This window comes from Dermacentor variabilis, chromosome 8 (genome assembly GCF_050947875.1).
Source record: "Dermacentor variabilis isolate Ectoservices chromosome 8, ASM5094787v1, whole genome shotgun sequence".
Classification (NCBI taxonomy): Eukaryota; Metazoa; Arthropoda; class Arachnida; order Ixodida; family Ixodidae; genus Dermacentor; species Dermacentor variabilis.
In genome coordinates this window covers 82,095,192-82,115,216 of record NC_134575.1, presented here as the reverse complement: position 1 = coordinate 82,115,216, position 20,025 = coordinate 82,095,192, and the positions used below count along the sequence as shown (strand labels likewise).

The 20,025-nt window shown below is 44.8% G+C and overlaps 1 protein-coding gene across 1 annotated transcript in view; it reads left to right on the top strand.

Moving 5' to 3' along the window:
- LOC142591138 (uncharacterized) overlaps positions 1–19,261 on the top strand; it is a 41,425-nt gene extending 22,164 nt beyond the window's left edge. Inside the window, exons 5-7 of the mRNA XM_075703516.1 lie at positions 11,144–11,217; positions 14,191–14,301; positions 18,759–19,261. Of these exons, the coding sequence (XP_075559631.1) occupies positions 11,144–11,217; positions 14,191–14,301; positions 18,759–18,949 (376 nt within the window). The 3' untranslated portion in view covers positions 18,950–19,261. The remainder of the gene's footprint in view (positions 1–11,143; positions 11,218–14,190; positions 14,302–18,758) is intronic.
- Positions 19,262–20,025: the final 764 nt, after the last annotated feature.

The window sequence follows — 20,025 nt, the reverse complement described above, 5'->3', positions numbered from 1 at the left end:
GTACATACTCATCATCACTGTTCTGGGTTTTCAGAAATGGTTTTAGGCTCAAAATTAGGACACACATAACAGTATACGAGACAGCATACATGTGCCTAAAACTGTTTCTAAAATCCATGTACCAACTATTTTTTGTGTTAGCCATGTATTGCAAAGCCATGTATTAACTTAAACCTTCCTCACTGAAGCAATGTATACGGTGAACGATTATTAGAGTTGTTTGATGCTATAACTTGGAACACTGTGCCTGTGGAAATAAAAGTAACCAGAAATTTTGATCTTGTATGTAAACGCTTTTTCTTGTCTAGCCAAACCTAACAGCTCTTCCTTAAAGCAAGTACTTGTTCATGTAAATAATGTTCTTACTCATTGAGCCGATATATATTTGGCTGACCTGTATATGTACTTTTGTGTATTGGACCAGCTACTAGCCCATAGGCTATTGGTACACCTATTTCTGTACACATTTCTGGACTTGTTTAAAAAAGCTGAATTTTTTATTTCTTTATTGATTGATCCCAGTAGGATACGTTGCTAAACTGTTTTTCGTCTGTGGCGTGGGGCTCTCGCTCGAGAGAATTCCTGGCAATATAAACATTCTCTCGCAAGACGTGCATGGCTCCCACAAAGTATATGAAATATCCAAAGACTGGCAATGCTATAAAACACTAAGAGTTCTAAAACTTGTTTGAGAGTCTAATTTCCGCTTGTATTTTACGCTAACTACATTTCGCTGCATGGTAGACATGATTCACTCAGGCTTAAAATGTGCATAAATATTCAGGCACTTAGAGGACGTGGTAATTCTTTATGACACGTTTGAGGAGCACGAGGAGCGCCCTGAGGTCGTTCTTCAAGTGAGTAGGAGGCCTAGGCTATCTCCCTATTCATAGTATATTTAGTTTAGGCAAGCAAAACTGAAATGTTTTGATCACGTCGTGAACAATTCCAGTATCCGCCCAGACCTGGAGAAAACTAGTACGCTTGACATTTTGCATACGGTCACTAGTCCAAGTGATATACGCCAATTTCAGTATTCTGTACATACTAGACAAAGCTCACGAAACTGGATGTCACTTTTGCCGAGGCAGAGGAACAGCGTCAGCTATTGAATACAATCTGAAACCATCTCCAATCTTCAAACGTACTAGGTCCTTTTGGCTTAGATACCAGCAGGGAATATCGCATAGACGCTAGCGCTATTGTTCTTCAAGCTGTGTTGCAGCAGTCGCACACTGGCGTTGAATGCGTCATTGACTTTGGTATTCGCACTTTATCACCTGCTCAAGAAAAAAAATTAATGTGCCGTCAAAATCAAATAATGTTTAACCAATGTCCGATTCATCAAAATGCTTTGGCTATTTTGTGGTATCGCGCATTCAGAGTAGTCAGCGATGACCATTCGCTCTACTGCTTTGCTCCAACATCCCCTGGCCATCTGGTGCCGTGGAGCAGACTGTTGCAAGAATTTCTTGTTATCACTTATCACACATCAGGATATAAACACAACGATGCGGACGGCTTTTCACAAGTATCCATTTGAAATAGCATCACTGAACTTGAAAAAAAGTCACTAATGTTTTGCAGCACTGTCAGCATCCGGATTGGCTTACAAAGAGCGCGATGAATTGGAGGGCAACCTTCTCATTCTCTGCCTAAAGGGTGCGCAAGCAGTTCTAACCGTAGACTGGCAAAGCTCCATATCATTGTTTTGTTTTCATGACGGCGTTGTTGGCGGAACTTGAAAACTAGGGAAGGTGTACCTACGAGCTTGTTCTACCAACGAAGCTGCACGAGGACATTTTACACGACTGTTGCTACGTGCCATCTATAAACCGCCTAGGATTCAATGGCACGTTAGAAAGAATTCGCCGCGCCTAATACTGACCGCGTCTTACGAATAGTCTGTAGCAGTGCGTTCACATATGTTACAATGGTCAACTACGCACGACTCTCCGAATTGGCCCAGCAGGATTACGGCAAGTCATAGCTCCCCATCGAGCGCAGTTTCAGTATAGTCGTATGAGCTTTCTCAGACCATTCCCCTCTTCATTACTCAGGCAACTATTTTATTGTGGTCAGCACCGATCCCCTGATGTGTTCAGAAAACCACGAAACCCTACTCCAACGGACATAGTCAACGTTAAAATCTACTGGATTGGCTTCGGCATTGGAGATCCAGTGATAGGCACTACTGATCTTGGGAGACTACTTTCCGCCATGATTCTACAGGAAGTATTCAGTCTCTAGCTCTAGTCTCTAGCCACCCCCAAACAAATGCGTGACCGAACATTTGGAGCGGACTATCTCGGATATGCGCTGTGTGTTTCACGACTTAGCTCATAAAGTTGCACAATATCTTGGCTGTGCAACGTTTTCTTACTAAACTCTAATTTAAGAGACTCCATGCGTAATCTTTTTTCGCAAACTCCTCGGCCAAGAAGCGGCCACAGTTGTTCGACAACCGCCGCGATGACGCCACGAAATTAACCCGTCTTTATGAAACAACTTTCTGCAGATTTACACCAGCATCACCTAATGACCTAGTAACTGCGTAAAATTAAAGCTCCTCGCAAAATTTGAAAGCAGCAATACTCTCTTCCCGGCGGTGCTTTCGTGCTTGGTTCTCCTTATAGGCTGCGCACGGCATCTTTTTCTCCTTGGCTACGCGGATGGGCCGCATCGTTCGATAGACGCGCATAATTTTAGGCCCGTGGCACGCCCCAGTGGCGTCGATAAATTTTAAAATTCGTGATATAAACATAGATAATGCTGAAGGTAACGTTTATGAGGAAATATGTTTCTTCTTAAAGCCGTATGAACTGACCTAAAAGAGCTTTGAGGCAAGTGCTATAATCCTGACATTTTTTCATCGGCATGGTGAGACGAATTACATTGCGCATCTGATAATATTGCTTGGGACACATTCTTCGGTGTTTCGCCTTTCTTTTCTTGCCTGTGCGCGCATGTGCATTGCAGGTATTATATTGTTACGGAAGGATGAAAGAAAAGAGGATGAAGATTAGAGACGCGGGCTGATGCTTGTTGTTGGTGGTCAGCCATCTTAACTACCCTGACTAATCCTGTATATATATAATGCAAATGTAGTCTTTCTATACTCGCAACGTCCCCGTGCCATATTGTTGGGAGGTGCGGGGTAACACAGTTGGAAACTGAGCTCCGCAGTGGTCATCACATCACCGTACCACCATGAATGACGGTGAGCACGCGGGATCAAGGTTGTTGCCGCCTCCAACGTCACCGTCGCTAGCTACATTGCTGTAGCCTTCGGTTGTGGTTGTGCAAGCCAAGGATCATCGAACTTTCTGCAGGACCGATGGCGCCAACATTGAAGCGTTGGTGGCTATGTACGAACTTGTGAGTGGAATGAACAGATAGGACCCAACGCTAATGCTAGCTAACCTGTTGTTCTACCTGAGGCACGGCAAATATGTGGTACAAAAACCATGAAGAGGAGCTAACCAGCTGGGACCACAGCAAAGATGGCAAACCAGCCGGCCGTAAAATGCCGCAAAGCAGGAGCTGGCATCCCGTGCCCAGTCCCCTATGGAGTCCTTTCTCTCGTACATCAAGGACGTGCTGGCACTTTGTCGTGAAGCCGATCACGACATGACAGAAACTGAGAAGGTCGGGTAGGTGCTTAAGTGCATTACTGACGAAGCCTTTAATTTGCTCATGTGCAAAAGCTGCTCTACATTTGATGCTATCATTAAAGATTGCCGACAATTCGAGCAGGCCAGAAGCCGACGCTTCTAGCACGCATTCGCCAGACTTCCCAATACTGCCGCAACGTCGACGTGTGAACATCAACCCACACAGCAGCATGCATCGCCATCAGAGGACGTGTTGCAAATCGTTAGCCGTGAACTGGATGCGATGGCGCCCGCAGCTTTCTGTTTGCGTAACCATGATGCTACCACCTTTTCCGTTTCCCTCGTACAAGCCATCGTTCGCCAGGAACTTGAAAACATTGGTTTACATTCTGTATATGCTGTCGCCAATCCCAGAGCTAACGAAAGCCTATCTACTATTTTAGATCCACCTCGACGCTTCTCTCCGCGTTCTTACAACCCCACTGGAATGGAACCCGAATGGAGAACGGTGGAGGACCAGGCGATATGTTTCCCCTGTTGCGGCATTGGACATGTCGCCCAATACTGTCGCAACTCGTGGGCCTCAACACCTCGCACACCGACCAACCTCAGCCGTTTTGATGCAAATGTCCAGAATGTTTCGCCCACCAACGAGTCTGACAGCGCCGACACTTCTGCTAGGAACACATGGTACAGCCGCTGCACCATCGCCGCGCGGACACCAGCTTTGTTCACCACAAACATGTCGTCCATCTTCCCGTTCGCCGCAGCCAGGTTGCCTTTCGCCCCCTGTGGCGTTTAGTCGCACCCTTTCGGAAAAAAAAAAGAAATGCAGGCCTCGACGGTGGTGCTGCATCGCCTACTACTGCAGCAAATTCTCTGTGTTTGCCCACAAGGAGAAGTTTATTAGACACTAAAATAGACAGCGTACCTCTCCAAGCACTTTTCGACATGGAGCCCATGTGTCTGTGATGAGTGCAAGCCTACATAGACGTTTAAAGAAGGTCCTCACACCAGCAGCGGCCCGAGCGCTTCGTGTGGCCGATGGTCGTGTGCTGGTCGTTCTTGGAACGTGTACTGCGCGTTCAATTATAGCCGGCCGGCCTACTTCTCTCTGCTGTTCTCTACAGCTGCCCTGACGACGTTATCACTGGATTGGACTTTTTATCCGCTGATTCTGCTCTCATGGACTGCGCGGCTAGCGTTCTTCAGTTTGAACTACAACTCACCGATACTCAGCCTCCCAACGTAGTTGTGCTCGCTTCATGGTGTGCGTCTGTCACCCAAGGCAGTTACCTACGTCACTTTGGCCGCCAAGCCACAGGTTCGTGACGGTGAATATGTGCTCCACCCCATCATTTACCTACCTTTTGAACCGGAACATTGCTGCTCCGCGTACCTTGGTCACGGTTGCTAATAATGACGTCGTTCTATCACTTCTGAATTTCAGACTGTGCCCTCAAGTAATTCCGGCGGGTATGTTCTTGGCCAGCATTTCCAGTGGTTACGAATTTCACATTGAGAGTCTAAATGCCGATAGTGGCTTATTAGCGCCAATTGCAACTCACAGCTCAGGTTCCTTAACGGATGACTCCACGAAAATGATGGCACCTGACCTCACCTCTACACGGACCACGGACATACGTCTCCTGCTTGAATCCTACAGTGGCATTTTCGATTTTGGCGACAGGCCTCTAGGCCAAACATATATTGTTCACCATCGCATAAACACGGGAGACACGAATCCTATTCGTCGGCGTCGTTATCGGGTATCGCATGCTGAACATCGAGTAATCCAATCAGAAGTGGACAAAATGCTTCTCAATGGGGTCATCGAGCCATCAGCCAGCCTTTGGGCTTCGCCTGTAATCCTTGTGAAAAAGAAAGGCGGTACCTGGGGTTTTTGCATCGATCATTGCCACTTAAACAAGATCACGCGAAAAGACGTCTACCCGCTACCACGAATTGATGACGTCTTGTACTGCTTGCACGAAGCTAAGCGCTTCTCGTCCATCGATCTCCGATCTGGCTATTGGCAGATTACAGTTGATGAAATGGACCGCAAGACGGCCTTTATCCCGCCAGATGGCTTATATCAGTTCAAAGGCATGTCACTTGGCCTATGCAATGCTCCTGCGACATTTGAACGTATGAAGGGCTCCCTTCTGTGTGGCGACAAATGGTCCACCTGTCTGTTACCTTGACGCCGTTATCGTTTTTTCTCCCACGTTCGCCAGCCACCTTACCCGACTTGCTGCAATCCTTGCGGTCTTCGGAAAAGCCGGCCTTCAACTGAACTCCACAAAGTGTAATTTCAGGCGTCGTCAAATTACCATATTAGGGCACCTTGTTGACGCATCCAGTGTCCAACAAGATCCGGAAAAATGTCGCGCCATTAGCAGTTTCCCTGTGCCACGTTCTGCTTTTGACGTGCGCTGCTTCCTCGGCCTGTGTTCTTACTTTCGCCGTTTAGTTAAAGAATTTCGCCGACGTGGCTCGGCTTTTTATAGATTTTCTAAAGAAAAACACGCCATTCTCATGGGGCATGGAGCAGGCTCACGCGTTCGCCGCACTCATCGGGTTTCTAACCACCGCTTCCATGCTGTCCGTTGTTGATCCATCTGAACCGACTGAAGTCCACACTGACGCAAGCCGCCATTGTATCGGCGCTGTTTTCGCCCAGCAAATGGTACCGAGTGCGTGACACCTTACGCCAGCCGGCTGCCTTCGGTCCCCAGCCGAGAGAAATTACTTCATCACCAAGCGGGAGTGCTTGGCTTTAGTTTGGGGTGTGGCGATGTTCCGGCCATATTTGTAGGGTCGCACGTTTTCCGTCGCCAGAGACAATCACGCACTCTGCTGGCTGTGTTCCCTTCGGGACCCGACTGGACGCCTTGGTCGCTGGGCTTTGCCGCTCCAGGAATTTTATCTTAGTGTCCATTACAAGACTGGACGCCTCCACAAGGACTCTGACTGCCTCTCGAATCAGCCCGTGGATCCTCCCGATTCTGTTGCGCATAATCTGGTGACCTGCGGGATGGCTTTGACTGACATGACCGACATGCGCGCTGAACAACAACGCGACGCATCCTTACACTACATCATCGCCAGGGTGCAATCGAACCACACCGACGGCACGTGCCACATGTTCGTGCTGCATGATGGCAACCTCTGCTGCTTCAATATCAACCCTGACAGCCCTGAGTGGCTCCTTGTCCTTCCTCATCATCTGCGATCTGTTGTTAATGAGCAACTTCACGATGCACCGACGGCGGAACACCTTGGAGTTTTGCGTACATGTGACCGCGTACGACTCCAGTTTTTGTGGCCAGGTCTCCACCGCTCTGTGCGTCGTTATGACACAACTTGCGCATTGTGCCAGCACCGGAAGAAACCTCCCCTGGCGCCTGTCGGACGACTCCATCCTATTGCAGTTGCCTCTGAACCGTTTTTTCGCGTAGGCATTGACCTGCTTGGCCCTTTTCCGGCGACGACTAAAGGGAATAAGTGGATCACCGTCACTAATGATTACGCGACACACTACGCGATAACAAAGGCGTTTCCGAATGGTTTCGCAACAGGCATTGCCGATTTTCCCCTCCACGACGTCATTCTCCACCACCGGGCACCTCGACAGTTACTTACACACCGCGGCCGCTCGTTCTTAGTTCGAGTCATCGACTGCCTCCTCCGCTTTTGTGCCACTGAGCACAAGTTGTCCGCCGCCTACCACCCACAAACAAACGGTCTTACGGAATGTCTCAACCGAAAAATCAGAGACGCTGCCGATCTAGATCTCCAACGATCAAAGCGACTGGGGCGCCACGCTAGCTTACCAGGCGTTCGCGTATAACTCGTCCAGACATGACACAGCCGGATATACACACTTTTATCTCTTGCATGGTCCCGTCCCCACATTGCCGTTTGACACCATCCTCCCTTTTTTGCCGCGTGTTGCAACTGAGTGCGCTTGTGAAGTTATCCATCGCGCTCACATTACACGTCAAGTCGCTAGATCTCGTTTATTAGCCTCGCAGGATATACAAAAGACCGTGACGACCGCTGCCATTGCGTTGTTAAACTTGCACCAGGCGCTTGGGTGCTCTTCTGGCCACCATGTCGTTGGGTTGGCCTCTCCCAGAAGCTTCTCTCTCTCTACACAGGGCCTTATGAAGTCCTTCACCAAGTAAACGACTTAAATACGAGATTTCGCCGCTAAATTTTGATGCATCCTGAAGTCAGATGCATGTTAACGTCGTGCACGTTTCGCGGCTGAAGCCATACTTCGCTCGCAATTATTGGCCTACCATGCACCGAGACGGCGCTTCACCACCCGGAGGTCCTGTTACGGAAGGATGAAATAAGAGAGAGGTAGAACATTCGAGCCTCTCCGTGCAGTGTGTTGTTGGTGGTCAGCCATGTTAACTACTCTTACTCATCCTGTATATATATATATATATATATATATATATATATATATATATATATATATATATATATATATATATATATATATATATATATATATATATATATATATATATATATATATTGTAAATATAGACTCTCTATACCCGCAACATCCCCCTAACTTTATTAGGCGTGCCCGCTTATAGCGAGGTAGTCGAGAATCTATCGCACGCCCATGTGTTTGCCTTCTTCATTTGAAAATAACCTTTGAGCTGTGGTTTCCAAGCTGAATAGGACGTTTACGCAATTTAGGTGCTAGCACGCGTGCACTATCATGTGAATATCCTTTGAACATTGTGCATCTACCTCAGAGCAAAGTAAATAATCATTGTCAATAACTTATGCGTGCGTACGTGGCAGCCCAATTCAAAGCAAATTCAAAAACCTAAAAAAACGTAATTTTGTCTAGCTAGCGCTCATAACCTGCAATACCACGGGTATACTTGTTATAAATTTTTTTCAGGGACTTCAATTCATAATATCTAAGTGACCGACGTACAGATCCAAATACGTTGGAAAGAAACCTTCATGAGGTGCTATTTTACTTTCAGCGACAAGCAACGGATCCTAACAATCTTAATGATGCGCACTAGAGTCGGTATCTTTGCACATAATTGTCCACAGCACGTGGAGAACCTACAGCGGTGCATTTCGGTCAGAATAAGAGCAGACGACGTGCGAGTTGATGACGTCCCAGCAGAACATTCAGCATGCTGAGGACAGCCACATTTTCATCCAGCGTACAAATTGTGCAGAAAACACTGATGAAGAGGTCGGAAAAATAAAAAGGAAGTTGTTCAGAAACTCCATTGGAGTTGTCTAAGTATGTGCACGCATACCGCCCTATTTCAGTTGTCTTATCTTCGAATTTAGGCTAGCCAACTGCAAATTTTAATTCGGTCACCCCTAAATTTAATATTAGTGTGCAGAAAACTAAAGTAGTGTTTAGCAGTCTCGGAAGAGAACAGCAGTTTACGATGTGGTAGCCAGTAACTGGAAGTGGTAAGGGAATACATCAACTTAGTGCAGATAGTGACCGCGGAGACGGATCAGGAGACTGAAATAATCAGAAGAATACGAGTGGGCTGGGGGGCGTTTGGCAGGAATTCTCAGATCGTGAAGAGAAGGCTGTCATTATGCTTCAAGTGAAAAGTCTATAAACTCTGTGTCTTACCTGTACTCGCCTACGGGGCAGAAACCTGGAGGCTTACGAAAACGGTTCTACTTAATTTGAAGACGATGCAACGAGCTATGGGAAGAAGACTGATGGGTGTAACGTTAAGGGAGAAGAAGAGAGCAGATTGGGTGAAGGAACAAACGCGAGGTAATGACATCTTAGTTGAAATCAAGCGTGGGATGGGGCAGCAGAAAGTTAGTTTGGCGGATGAGATTAAGAAGTTCGCAGGGACAAACAACGCCACAATTAGTTGAAGAAGTATGGGAGAGGCCTTTGCTCTGCAGTGGGCACAGCCAGGGTGATGATGATGAACAAAGCTAAAATGGGCAACCCTACATGGCAGGTTGGGCCACCACCAAATTTAATGTTGACGCAGTTCCAATCTCCAACTTCGCACACCCTAAAATTTACCTTAAGCCACCCCCAAATTTAAGTTCGACCACGCAGAAATTTCAAGTTGGCCCACACACCAACTTAAGTTCGCCAACCCCTATATTTCAAATTGGCCCACCTCTAAGTTTTGGTTGTCGAACCCCCAAATTTAAGTTTGCCCACCCCTAATTTAATTTGGTCCACCCATACTATGGGCTTCGCCATGCATTCTTGGACCACTATGTATCATGATAGGAAATTTCTCTAATCACCCTATTTTTTATTTTGTTTTTATCGTTTTGTATAGCCTAGGATAATATGCCTAAAATAATATACATTTACACAATCGTAACGTGTCAATGACATAACTTCGGAACTGATGTATTTTGTGTAGATACAAGAGCATTAGAGTTTTCGCGCAACGGACTGGGATAGTCGCGAAAAATATGGTTACGCATTAAACATGCAGCATTAGGTGTCACTTTCACACCAACAATAAGGAAAGCACCTTACTTGGCAAACAACGCTGTTCTTGTCGGAATAAAGTTACTTCAGGCAATGTTGCGCAGCCACTGCTTCTTGTCTAAGACGTCACCTTTTCCTTGGGGTATCATGAAAACTGTATAACCATCTACAGGTTTCCTTCTGCAGTTACATGCAGCCTACTTACAGCAGATTCCTGCTGCAGGTAGGCTGCAAAGACGAGCACGACCTCAGTAACAGTTGTGTTAAGCCATCAAAATTCTTCAGTGTAGTTCAAAAAGATTACATAGGATTGCATCCGTGACAGCCTGTTGCACTGCACTGGGCTGTGGTCATGTGGGCTTGCTTTGTTGCTTAGGACATAGTGAACTATGCATTTCAACAGTGCTGCGCGCTTAAGTGCTGGGATGGCCTCCGACGCATATACCCTGTATAACCAGCTGAGGTCTTGTCACAACCTCACAAGACAAGCAGCTTCCGAATTTTTAGATTGTGTGGTACAGCGCGAAGTAGCCCAAAACTAGCCCAATCCGTCACCATTCTAAGTATCTGAATATTGGAAGTACAAAACCAAATTTGATGTCGCCACTTTGAACGCAATATTACGTCCTGCTTTCGGCATACGTAGACGCCTAAAATATCCCCGTTGCAGATACTTTGGTAGACGTTCATAAAGATATCTATGAGCATGATATTTACAAATATCCAGCCAATGGTGGCATTCTGGCACCATTGCTTCGTCAAATGCGGTTAAGATGGCGGGGGTCGAACAAAGCCATAGGAGAGCATGACTGATCTCTACAGTAGCTAAATATATGTTTCCGGCTGCAATGAAGTGAGGCACTTTTAACTCGGGTGTTCATGGCAGCATTGTCTTGTATGTAATATGAATAACTCATTATGTTTAAAAATGTTGCAGGACCACTTTTAACTTCACGCTCACGTTTGCGTTTCGTTGCTTATTTTAAAGACAAGACCGCCTGAATAAAGTGCATTTAAATGAAAACAACGTCGCTTTTGTTTTCAGGACGCAGTACGTCGAATTCAGTGTCAAGAGCAAGGGCGATCAGGCAAGCGTCGTTCTCCAATATGCACAACTCCGTGAGATGTCATTTCTTGCCTAGTAATATTAGGCATGATAAATTTGCCCGTTTACTATCATAATTATTTATAGGCAGAAATTGGTCTCAATAATCTCCCTCTTCATCAATAGAGTGAGAACTTGGTAGATGCAGAAGTAATAGCAGTTCCTTTCCTTGCTTGTACATTTAATAAAACGTTCTACTTGTAGCACATGTGCAAGTTTCCTAATAATATTTGTTCCGCAGTTTATTAAAATACGTCATTCTTGATTAGCAAGCCATGAAATTGTAAGCTCGAAGAAAAAAATAGCACGCATACACAAATTGAGACTCTGTCTGCTTTTGCTCAGCAAGAAGGAACGTACTAGGCCACAACTTGTGCTGCCTCAGTGATTATCATAAGTCGCCACAACAAAATGAAAAACAATTTCAAGACAGAAGTACATCAATGATGCCTATCTCACTCACATAAGCTAGCTCTATCATGGTTAGGTTTGTGATCATCCGACTCGACAGAGCCGGTATGAATTGCATATGCAAAATACCTCGAAATGTACACTGGTCTTGAGTGCATGGTTTATGTCTGCGTAAAAAGGCTAGTTCTAGTAGCTATAATATGGCGTGCAATGTTGTCTTAGCGCAAATAAGTTTTGCGCATAGACACTTTCATTCACTGCGTTGTAGAAATAGTGACTCTTCTTAAATGCCCTCTTTCGCCAGGGGCGAAGCATAACAATAGAAGCAGAGTATAGAAGTAGTGAGAACATTTGAAATGAAGAATTTTTTAAAGTCATTTCGCAATTAGTTATTGATTGCGCATTGTATTTATTAAGTGATGCACCAAACTGATCGACGTTAGGTTTGCTTACAACTTCGGGAACAACATTTGGATTGAAGTTTTTACTACAATGCTGTAACCAAGTCTTTGCAGCTCGATGTTATAGATTTGTTATATAACTCTCCAAGCGCTAGGTATGTGTAGTTATGCTGGTATGCGTGTTCGTTTGAGTTAGTCAACCAATTATTGTGACACTGTCGCCTCCATGCGACTTTACCACTTTGTTAAGCTCTTTCATTGTACGAGTATATGTGATGAGTTCTTCCATGCACCGAAGTGTCGGTTGGGGTAGCAGTCGTAATAACAGTAAATAGTTGAAGAAAATTTTAAGAATATTTAAAATATGTGACAGCACTATTATTCAAACTGTGCTGACATTTAAATGGAACCAATACTGAGGAAGAGATTTCTGAAAATCCTGACGCAAACTGTTATCAAGCGTTCATTACCACAGAAGTGAACCAGTGCAGAATAATTGGTGTAGCACTGAGAATGCTCAAATACCGTAATACAATGAGGAGTGGGTGAGGACACGCGTGCTAACTTGCAACTCAGCATACACATGGTAACAATCTTTCTTTTTAACAGTAACGCATGCATAAATCAATAATTTCTGCACAGTGCGCTGCTGTCACATAGTAAGGTCACTATTGTGACTGCATTGTTCGATCGTATTCAGTTACACGCTTTGCAAGGCGGGTTATAATAATAATAATAATAATAATAATAATAATAATAATAATAATAATAATAATAATAATAATAATAATAATAATAATAATAATAATAATAATAATAATAATAATAATAATAATAATAATAAAACAATAATACTTTCATTCACGAAAACAAGTGGTACAAAGTGTCAAGGCATAAGAAAAAAACTTGATACAAAAAAGTAACTTGACTGGCCCTATTAACCAGCAGGTCCAAAAGACCGCAGACATCTGGGAGCGAGAAAAAAAAAGCAAAAGAAAAAGGGAATGAGGAAGAACGAAAAGAGAGAAAAGAAAAAGTGCGTAAAGGCATGTAGCACATAGAGGGGAGGGGGATCTCATTTTAACAAATTTGCTTCGCACATCAAACAGCTCGGGACAAAGGAGCGTGTCCCCCTATCCCTCCCCAATTGAAGCTACTTATATACCACGAACAACTACTTTGTGACAGGTGTGTAAGTGCTGGTGGCTTGGAAGGAAGGAATTCACCCCGGCTTGGGAGACGATAGCGACTTCGAAACTATGGCACGGCTTAACTGTTGTCCAATTGGATTTCTGACATTGTGTTATTATAACAGGGACTCAACTATAGCTATTGTCTTATTGGATGCTTACGTACACTCTATGTCAATAAGCTGATGCCGGAAGTGTGTATTTGAATGCAACGTGGCAATGTTGCTGGAAAAGTTACTTCTACTATAAGAGGCCAACAATAATTTAGGATATTCTGTACTCATGCGGCATTTTTGACATAGTAAATTAGTACCAGCGTATGTTTAGACGCACATTACCACAAATATTGGTCAGTAGTGCTCTCTGTCTTCCTTATGGCAGCAATTTACCAGATTCCGCACGCGAAATATGCGGCCAAGAATGGCGGCGCTGTTAATTTGATAGATATAAACTCACATACACCTGACATGCAAAGCTCTTGAAATCTAACGGTGCTAAGGAAGCTGGAATTATTAATCCTACAAAACTACATTCTCAATTAAAAATTGGCCAATTAATTTTCGTAAAATCTCGCATATAGGTAACTAGAAGACATACAAATTACCTGCGAAAGCAGGAAACATAGTTACAGAATATGTATTAGGGTAGAAAGCATTATATATCAAATGCATATTGGCAGGATAGTTTTTTTACAAAATAAGGGATCGTGGTAACGGCGTAACTTGCTCTAATATGTCTCTAAATAGACTGCGAACTCTGCATCTTAGAAAAGGATAGACAACGAAGTTTCATTCTTTTATTTAGGAGAGGGGAGCGGGAGTTGAAATGGTTTCTGCGAAATTCTGAAGTACTGATTTGCCATGTAGGGAGACGCATGAGCAAACTCTCCCTTAGGTGTGCTCTGAGTTACTAGAAATGTGTACGCTTTTTTGGGATGTTTCGTATTCCGAGCAAAAGCAATAATGCACACGCCTCTGTGTTTCAGCGGACACCGTGAAGCATTTAAATGAGAAACAGTTGTACGTGGGCGGTGAATTCACAGTCATCCATGTTGAAGAAGATTGCTTAATGGTGGAACTTGCGCGCGAAAATGAAGGTGAGAACTGCTCTACCAGAGCAATTTGAACTTAGTCACTATAATTTATTCTGCAAGCTTGGAGGGACGCCTGTGACAGGCAAAACATGCCGAGAGTGAGTGGGGCTATACTAATCCACGTACACCAAAATTAGGAAGGCCCACTAAACTTCAACAAGACACTCCTTCACCAGAACAGAAATTGTCCTCCCTGGTGCAGTACTCGGCCACTCCCTCCGAAGTGACTCACTCAATTACCCAATGGCCCTCAGACCCCAGTAGCTGCGGAGCAGTTGCTGGGGACTGTGGGCCATTGGGTAAATGGTAACTGGGCCAGCAGCTGTGGAGCCCTGTAACGCAGCAGAGGGTGCTAAGAATCATTGGGTCCGGACAGGATACCAACGGAAACTCACCCTTGCAACGTTTAACATCCGAACCGTCTCGTGTGAGGCTAGCTTAGCAGGACGATTTCAGGAACTATCAGACATTGTTTGGGATATCATTCGGTCTTAGTGACATTAGAATAACTGGTGGACCTTATACAATGCCGAATAACGGACACGTCATCTGCTATAGAGGTATGCTAGATAAGAAACAATGCGTGTTCGGATTCCTAATCCATAAGACTATAGCGGGCAACATTGACGAATTCTACAGCATTATTAAGAGGGAACTGTAGTCATAATCAAATTTATTAGGAGGTATACATGAAAGATAGTACAAGCCTGTGCTCGAAGATCCAGTCACGATGATGGGGAAGTAGATCAGTTTTATGAACATGTCGAAATAGCGATGACGAAGTGCAAACACAGTACAATTTATTAATGGGCGACTTCAATGCAAAAGTGGGGAAAAAGCAGACTGGGGAACAAGCACTTGGCATCTACGGCGTCGATTCTAGGAACGCTAGAGGAAAGATGCTGGTAGAATTTGCGGAAAGGAATAAGCTTCGAATAACGAACACCCTATTCAGGAAGCGCAGCATCAGAAAGTGTACCTGGAAAATCCTTAAATGCACTTTACTTCATACTTTCTCCTGATGCCAGCATGTTGCAGGATGTAGAAGTGATAGGCAAGGGTAAAGTGCAGTGACCATAGGTCAGGTTGAGGATTCACCTCAATTTGTAGAGCAGCTGATGAGAGCTGATGAGCAGGCTGCGTTGATGGAACAGCAGCAGAAGCTGGCTGCGTCGTCCGTTCGGCCGAAGAACAGGCGGCATTTGATGAACGTCACCTGGAACTCGCCCGTGAAAGGGCTCGTCGCCGACGTGCCCACCTCGTCGTGAGGGAGCGTGAAGCCGAGGCGTCACGACAACGAAGACCAGCGGATCGCGAACTTCGATTGCACCTCTCTTCAAGTAGTGAAAGGGCGGTCAATTTTTTCCTTTTTATTTCGAAAGCTGGCTGCTATGGGGGGGGGCATAACAAAAAGGCAAATCATGAGTACACGATCCAATTTAATTAGCGGTAGCGGTAGCTAGCTTCCCGTTGATACCAGGCAGGGAAGGAGGAAACAGTCGCTGCACAGCACCAGCGCGAGTGCCGCCGCTGTGGAGGGAGAGGGCTGATCGAATAAAGCGGTCCGGGCGGGGGGGGGGGGGGCGCAGCAGAGAAGGAGTCCGGAAGGTAAACCGAAAGGCAACAACTTTCAGGAAGTAACACATTCTTACAACCCACATATACAAGTAACGTCCCGTTCCGGCGATCATTGTGGCGCAGCTGAGGTGCTATAAAGAAAAACATAGAACATGTACACGCGAGTTACAAAGCGAGTACGTAGCTGGGCCTACAACTTTAGGGAGCCGAATTAGGGAGTCGCCGTGTCCGTGTGCAGTTTTTTATGTTTTGCGGACAACTGGCACCTACTCTACTCGTGTGGATTCCTAGAAGGGACGATAAGTCACTCAGAACGAAGGCTTAAGTGGCAGGATGGGGGAAGCTGGATTTATAAGTTTTCCGCTCACCCCCTCAGGAGTACGTGAAAGAAACAGCAAGCGGTGGTCAGCGTCTAAATTTTCGAGTAGAAAGCGTGCATCCGCGCTTGTCTCTGTCATTGCATAACTCGGAGGAACATCAGGCACCCAGCACTCTCATGAATTCCGTTCGCATATGTTCCAAATTTAAGGATAAAAATATAGTCCCTGTACTCGCGTGCATGGGTGTGTTGGAAACCAGAGGAGTGATCTGGCAGTCTAGCATGCCTGGAGAAGGGCGTAAGCTCGGCAGACTTTTCCCATGCCCGCGGTCGTCATGCAGGCTAAAAGGTGTTTCTATCCGATACATACCTGCTTGCACACCTTGCATAGAATTTTGTACATGATGTTACGGGAACCCTTATGAAGCTTTTTATTAATTTATATACAAAGACGGAGCTCCATGCCTGAGTTGTGTCTGTTGTCATGTGGCGAGAAGCCTTGCAGCGGGGTCGACAACTCTTTGTCCGAATGGGCTTTGGTGCTCTCGCCCTAACAATTCCTTGAATTTTTTGTTTCTTCTGTATGCAAAATCAGGCGATCGCTGAAAGATAGTAGCGACTCGGCTGTTTTTTTTCCTTGATGGTGAAAGTGCGGTACAGTATTGCATTGACCCGGGGAGCACCGGTGGTATATGTGAGGACCAAGTTCGGGTCTTATTGGGTATCGATCTTGTTCCCCATTTCACTCATTACATGGGCTCAATCTGAGCGGCGGGCCCGTTCAGTGACATTTTCTCCTAGTTGTGGAGTCTATTTTTGGCATAGAAATATGCATTGCAGTTCCTCTACATGCCCGTGGCGGTGCGACTTTTAAGTCAGGGATACGGTTCCACGTGCTATCATAGACCAGGCTTGAGGCCTCTGCGACAGTTACTTGAGCATGAATTTCACTTCAATCATGGAAGTTTTAATTCACCAAGCGAAACGCGGAATATGACAACGGTATGTATAAGTAAACACCAAAGCTCAGCAAAATTATATTGGATATAACAACATAAATGAAAGCAGGTTACCACCGAAAAAGGTATAGTCTATCGGTCTGTTTGTATGCTGGATCGTCAGGGCTGCTGCGGCAGATGATGGCCATGCCTTGGTCTTTCAGGACTTGTTGGGCAGTTGTGCTATTGTTTTACCATGCACTTATTGCAATACTATTCATACTGTGTTACCTCAGAGCGGTTGACACACAACGCCCTCAGCGGTTAATTTTTCATGCAATAAAAATGATCTATTACAAAAACCAACAAATGCATAACAATGTATGTTAGGCACTTGGAGGTGCATCGTAATACAAGGCCTAATTCAAGGCATTTTCATTGTGTAGCGAAACTGAAACATATTTTTAAAAAGAGAGCTTTAGATTATATCTGTCTTGCATTTTTTTTTTTGCAAATATCATTCAAGGTGTAGTCGGAAAACTGTGCACTTACTTGGAAAGGGATAGTAAAAATGAACAGTTTGGCTACGGTGAACACTAAAACATGTACTAAATTCATTTGAGCGATTTAGCGTTTCGCTGAACCTCCTAGAATGGTATTCGAGCTATGAGAGAATAAGGTATCTATTCTATGGAGCACGCGAGGCAACTTCTGTTGCGTAGGATAAGCAGGGCTCTTGCACTTACCAGGCGTTCCACAACGCTGTCATGATCAGTGCCGCCAGTATCTTTACAGGCGTCGCACATCGTTGGTTCGCGAGATAAGAATAGGGAGAATTATCGTCTTGTGTAGCCTAAACTTACTGTATTTCCAGCTATGGCTTACGCACGCACACAGCTGCATCGCAGGAGCGCTTGTGTTTATGCGCAAAACGCTTCTGCCTGCACCGGAAGGTCGAACTGAGCAGATAGAACTGAACTTGACCATGATTCCATTTGGCTTGGTTGCTTTTGAAGATAAGTAATGCAAGCCTGTCGCTTATGCGGACACGTGTAACCCTCCATGCGCAAGCCACGCCTAGACCGAGAAAGCATGGTGGTGAAAAGGCAGAGGACGAAAACTCGCCTAGAGCTACGCTGTAATGAATACTTGTTGCGCCAAAAAAGGAAAATAAAGACTTGGGTAGGAAGTGCACGAAACTTTCATACTCTTTCTTTCCAAGTCTTTATTTTCCTTTTTTGGCGCAACAATGTATTCATTAGATCCCAACCAACTCGCCCAGCAACAACTTCTCCTCAGCTTCGCCGTAGTTGCTATCACAACAAAATAACAATCCTACAGTTCTTTCAGAAGGAAGTACCTAGTTTGCCAAACTTTTTATGCTCGGAATCATTAATTTTTCTCTGAAGCATCGTTAAATATGGCGCTCATTACCGTATATGATCAGAAACATTTTTTTGTTGCCAATAGAAGCAACGCCCATAAGGCGTTACACGATTGAAAAGGGAGTATAACAGAGTTTTCAATAAGAACAAAAGCAAACGCTTCAGTATAATATATGAAGAAACACTAAATTCTTGACGTTAGCTATGAAAAAATTCTAAAGCTATTATTATTTTTTCCAGGAAAGCGCAACTGCCTATTGTGGGAAATTCTCGGTGATTCAGAGAACCACTCCAGCAGCTGCCGTACTAAGTTAGAGTCGGAGTGCACACCTATCTTGCTGGACTTGACACAACATATCGCTGATTGCAAAAGAAGTCACGATTACGAGAAAAGAGTCCAAGAATACGCCAACCGAGAAGAGACAGCATAACTTTTTGCTATTTCAACTCTTATTTTCAGTTAACATAGACTACATCAAACCGAGGTCATTGTGTTGAGCAGAATTTTGCAGGAATGAACTTTTCGACCTACGTACCTTGGAGATTCATGTTGAGTTAACATAGATGTTGTTCTGGACAAGCGAAACTATAGAACTTGGGGTCTATGCTTCATTTTATGCTTCGCAGAAAAACTCATCACACACATAAAACCATCGCAAAGACATCCGTCTTCAAAGAAATGTACAATCTGCCTTAACCAGGAAATGGTTCCACAACGTTTTTTAATAAACTGCACTAGTACTTCAGAAAAAAATGTTACGTGCCTTGACACTCTCTGTACCTACCGGTCATATGGACGTGTACTTGCACATACCTAGGCCATATGATAATGGGCCAAACCTTACATAACCAAATATATAGATGTAGATAGCGACCACATCATGCCTACGCCAAGCTTACGTGGACTACGGCAAAGCGCAAAGAATAGTCTTTTATTTGAAACGTCCGAAATGCATTTCCACGAATCAGGTGTAAATTATTAACACAAAGAAAAGCAAACTGTATCCTAAAATAATTTAGAAATTGAAGTCACTCTGTACATCAACATACATATTTGGAACAGCCATCTTGAACCATCCAACACTCGATGCGTTTCAACATTTCCGCGTGATCTGGAAAAGAAATAACCCGCCGTGGTTGCTCAGTGGCTATGGTGTTAGGCTGCTGAGCACGAGGTCGCGGGATCGAATCCCGGCCACGGCGGCCGCATTTCGATGGGGGCGAAATGCGAAAACACCCGTGTACTTAGATTTAGGTGCACGTCAAGGAACCCCAGGTGGTCGAAATTTCCGGAGTCCTCCACTACGCCGTGCCTCATAATCAGAAAGTGGTTTCGGCACGTAAAACCCCATAATTTTATTGATCTGGAAAAGAAATACTGCCCTTTTCGCTGTTTATTGTCTTGATAGAAGCGGAAATGAAGCACAATATAGAGCTGACTGTACAAAGACCCAGATATTCTTCTCATCCCTACAATACCATGCACACGCATACTAGAGACACACAA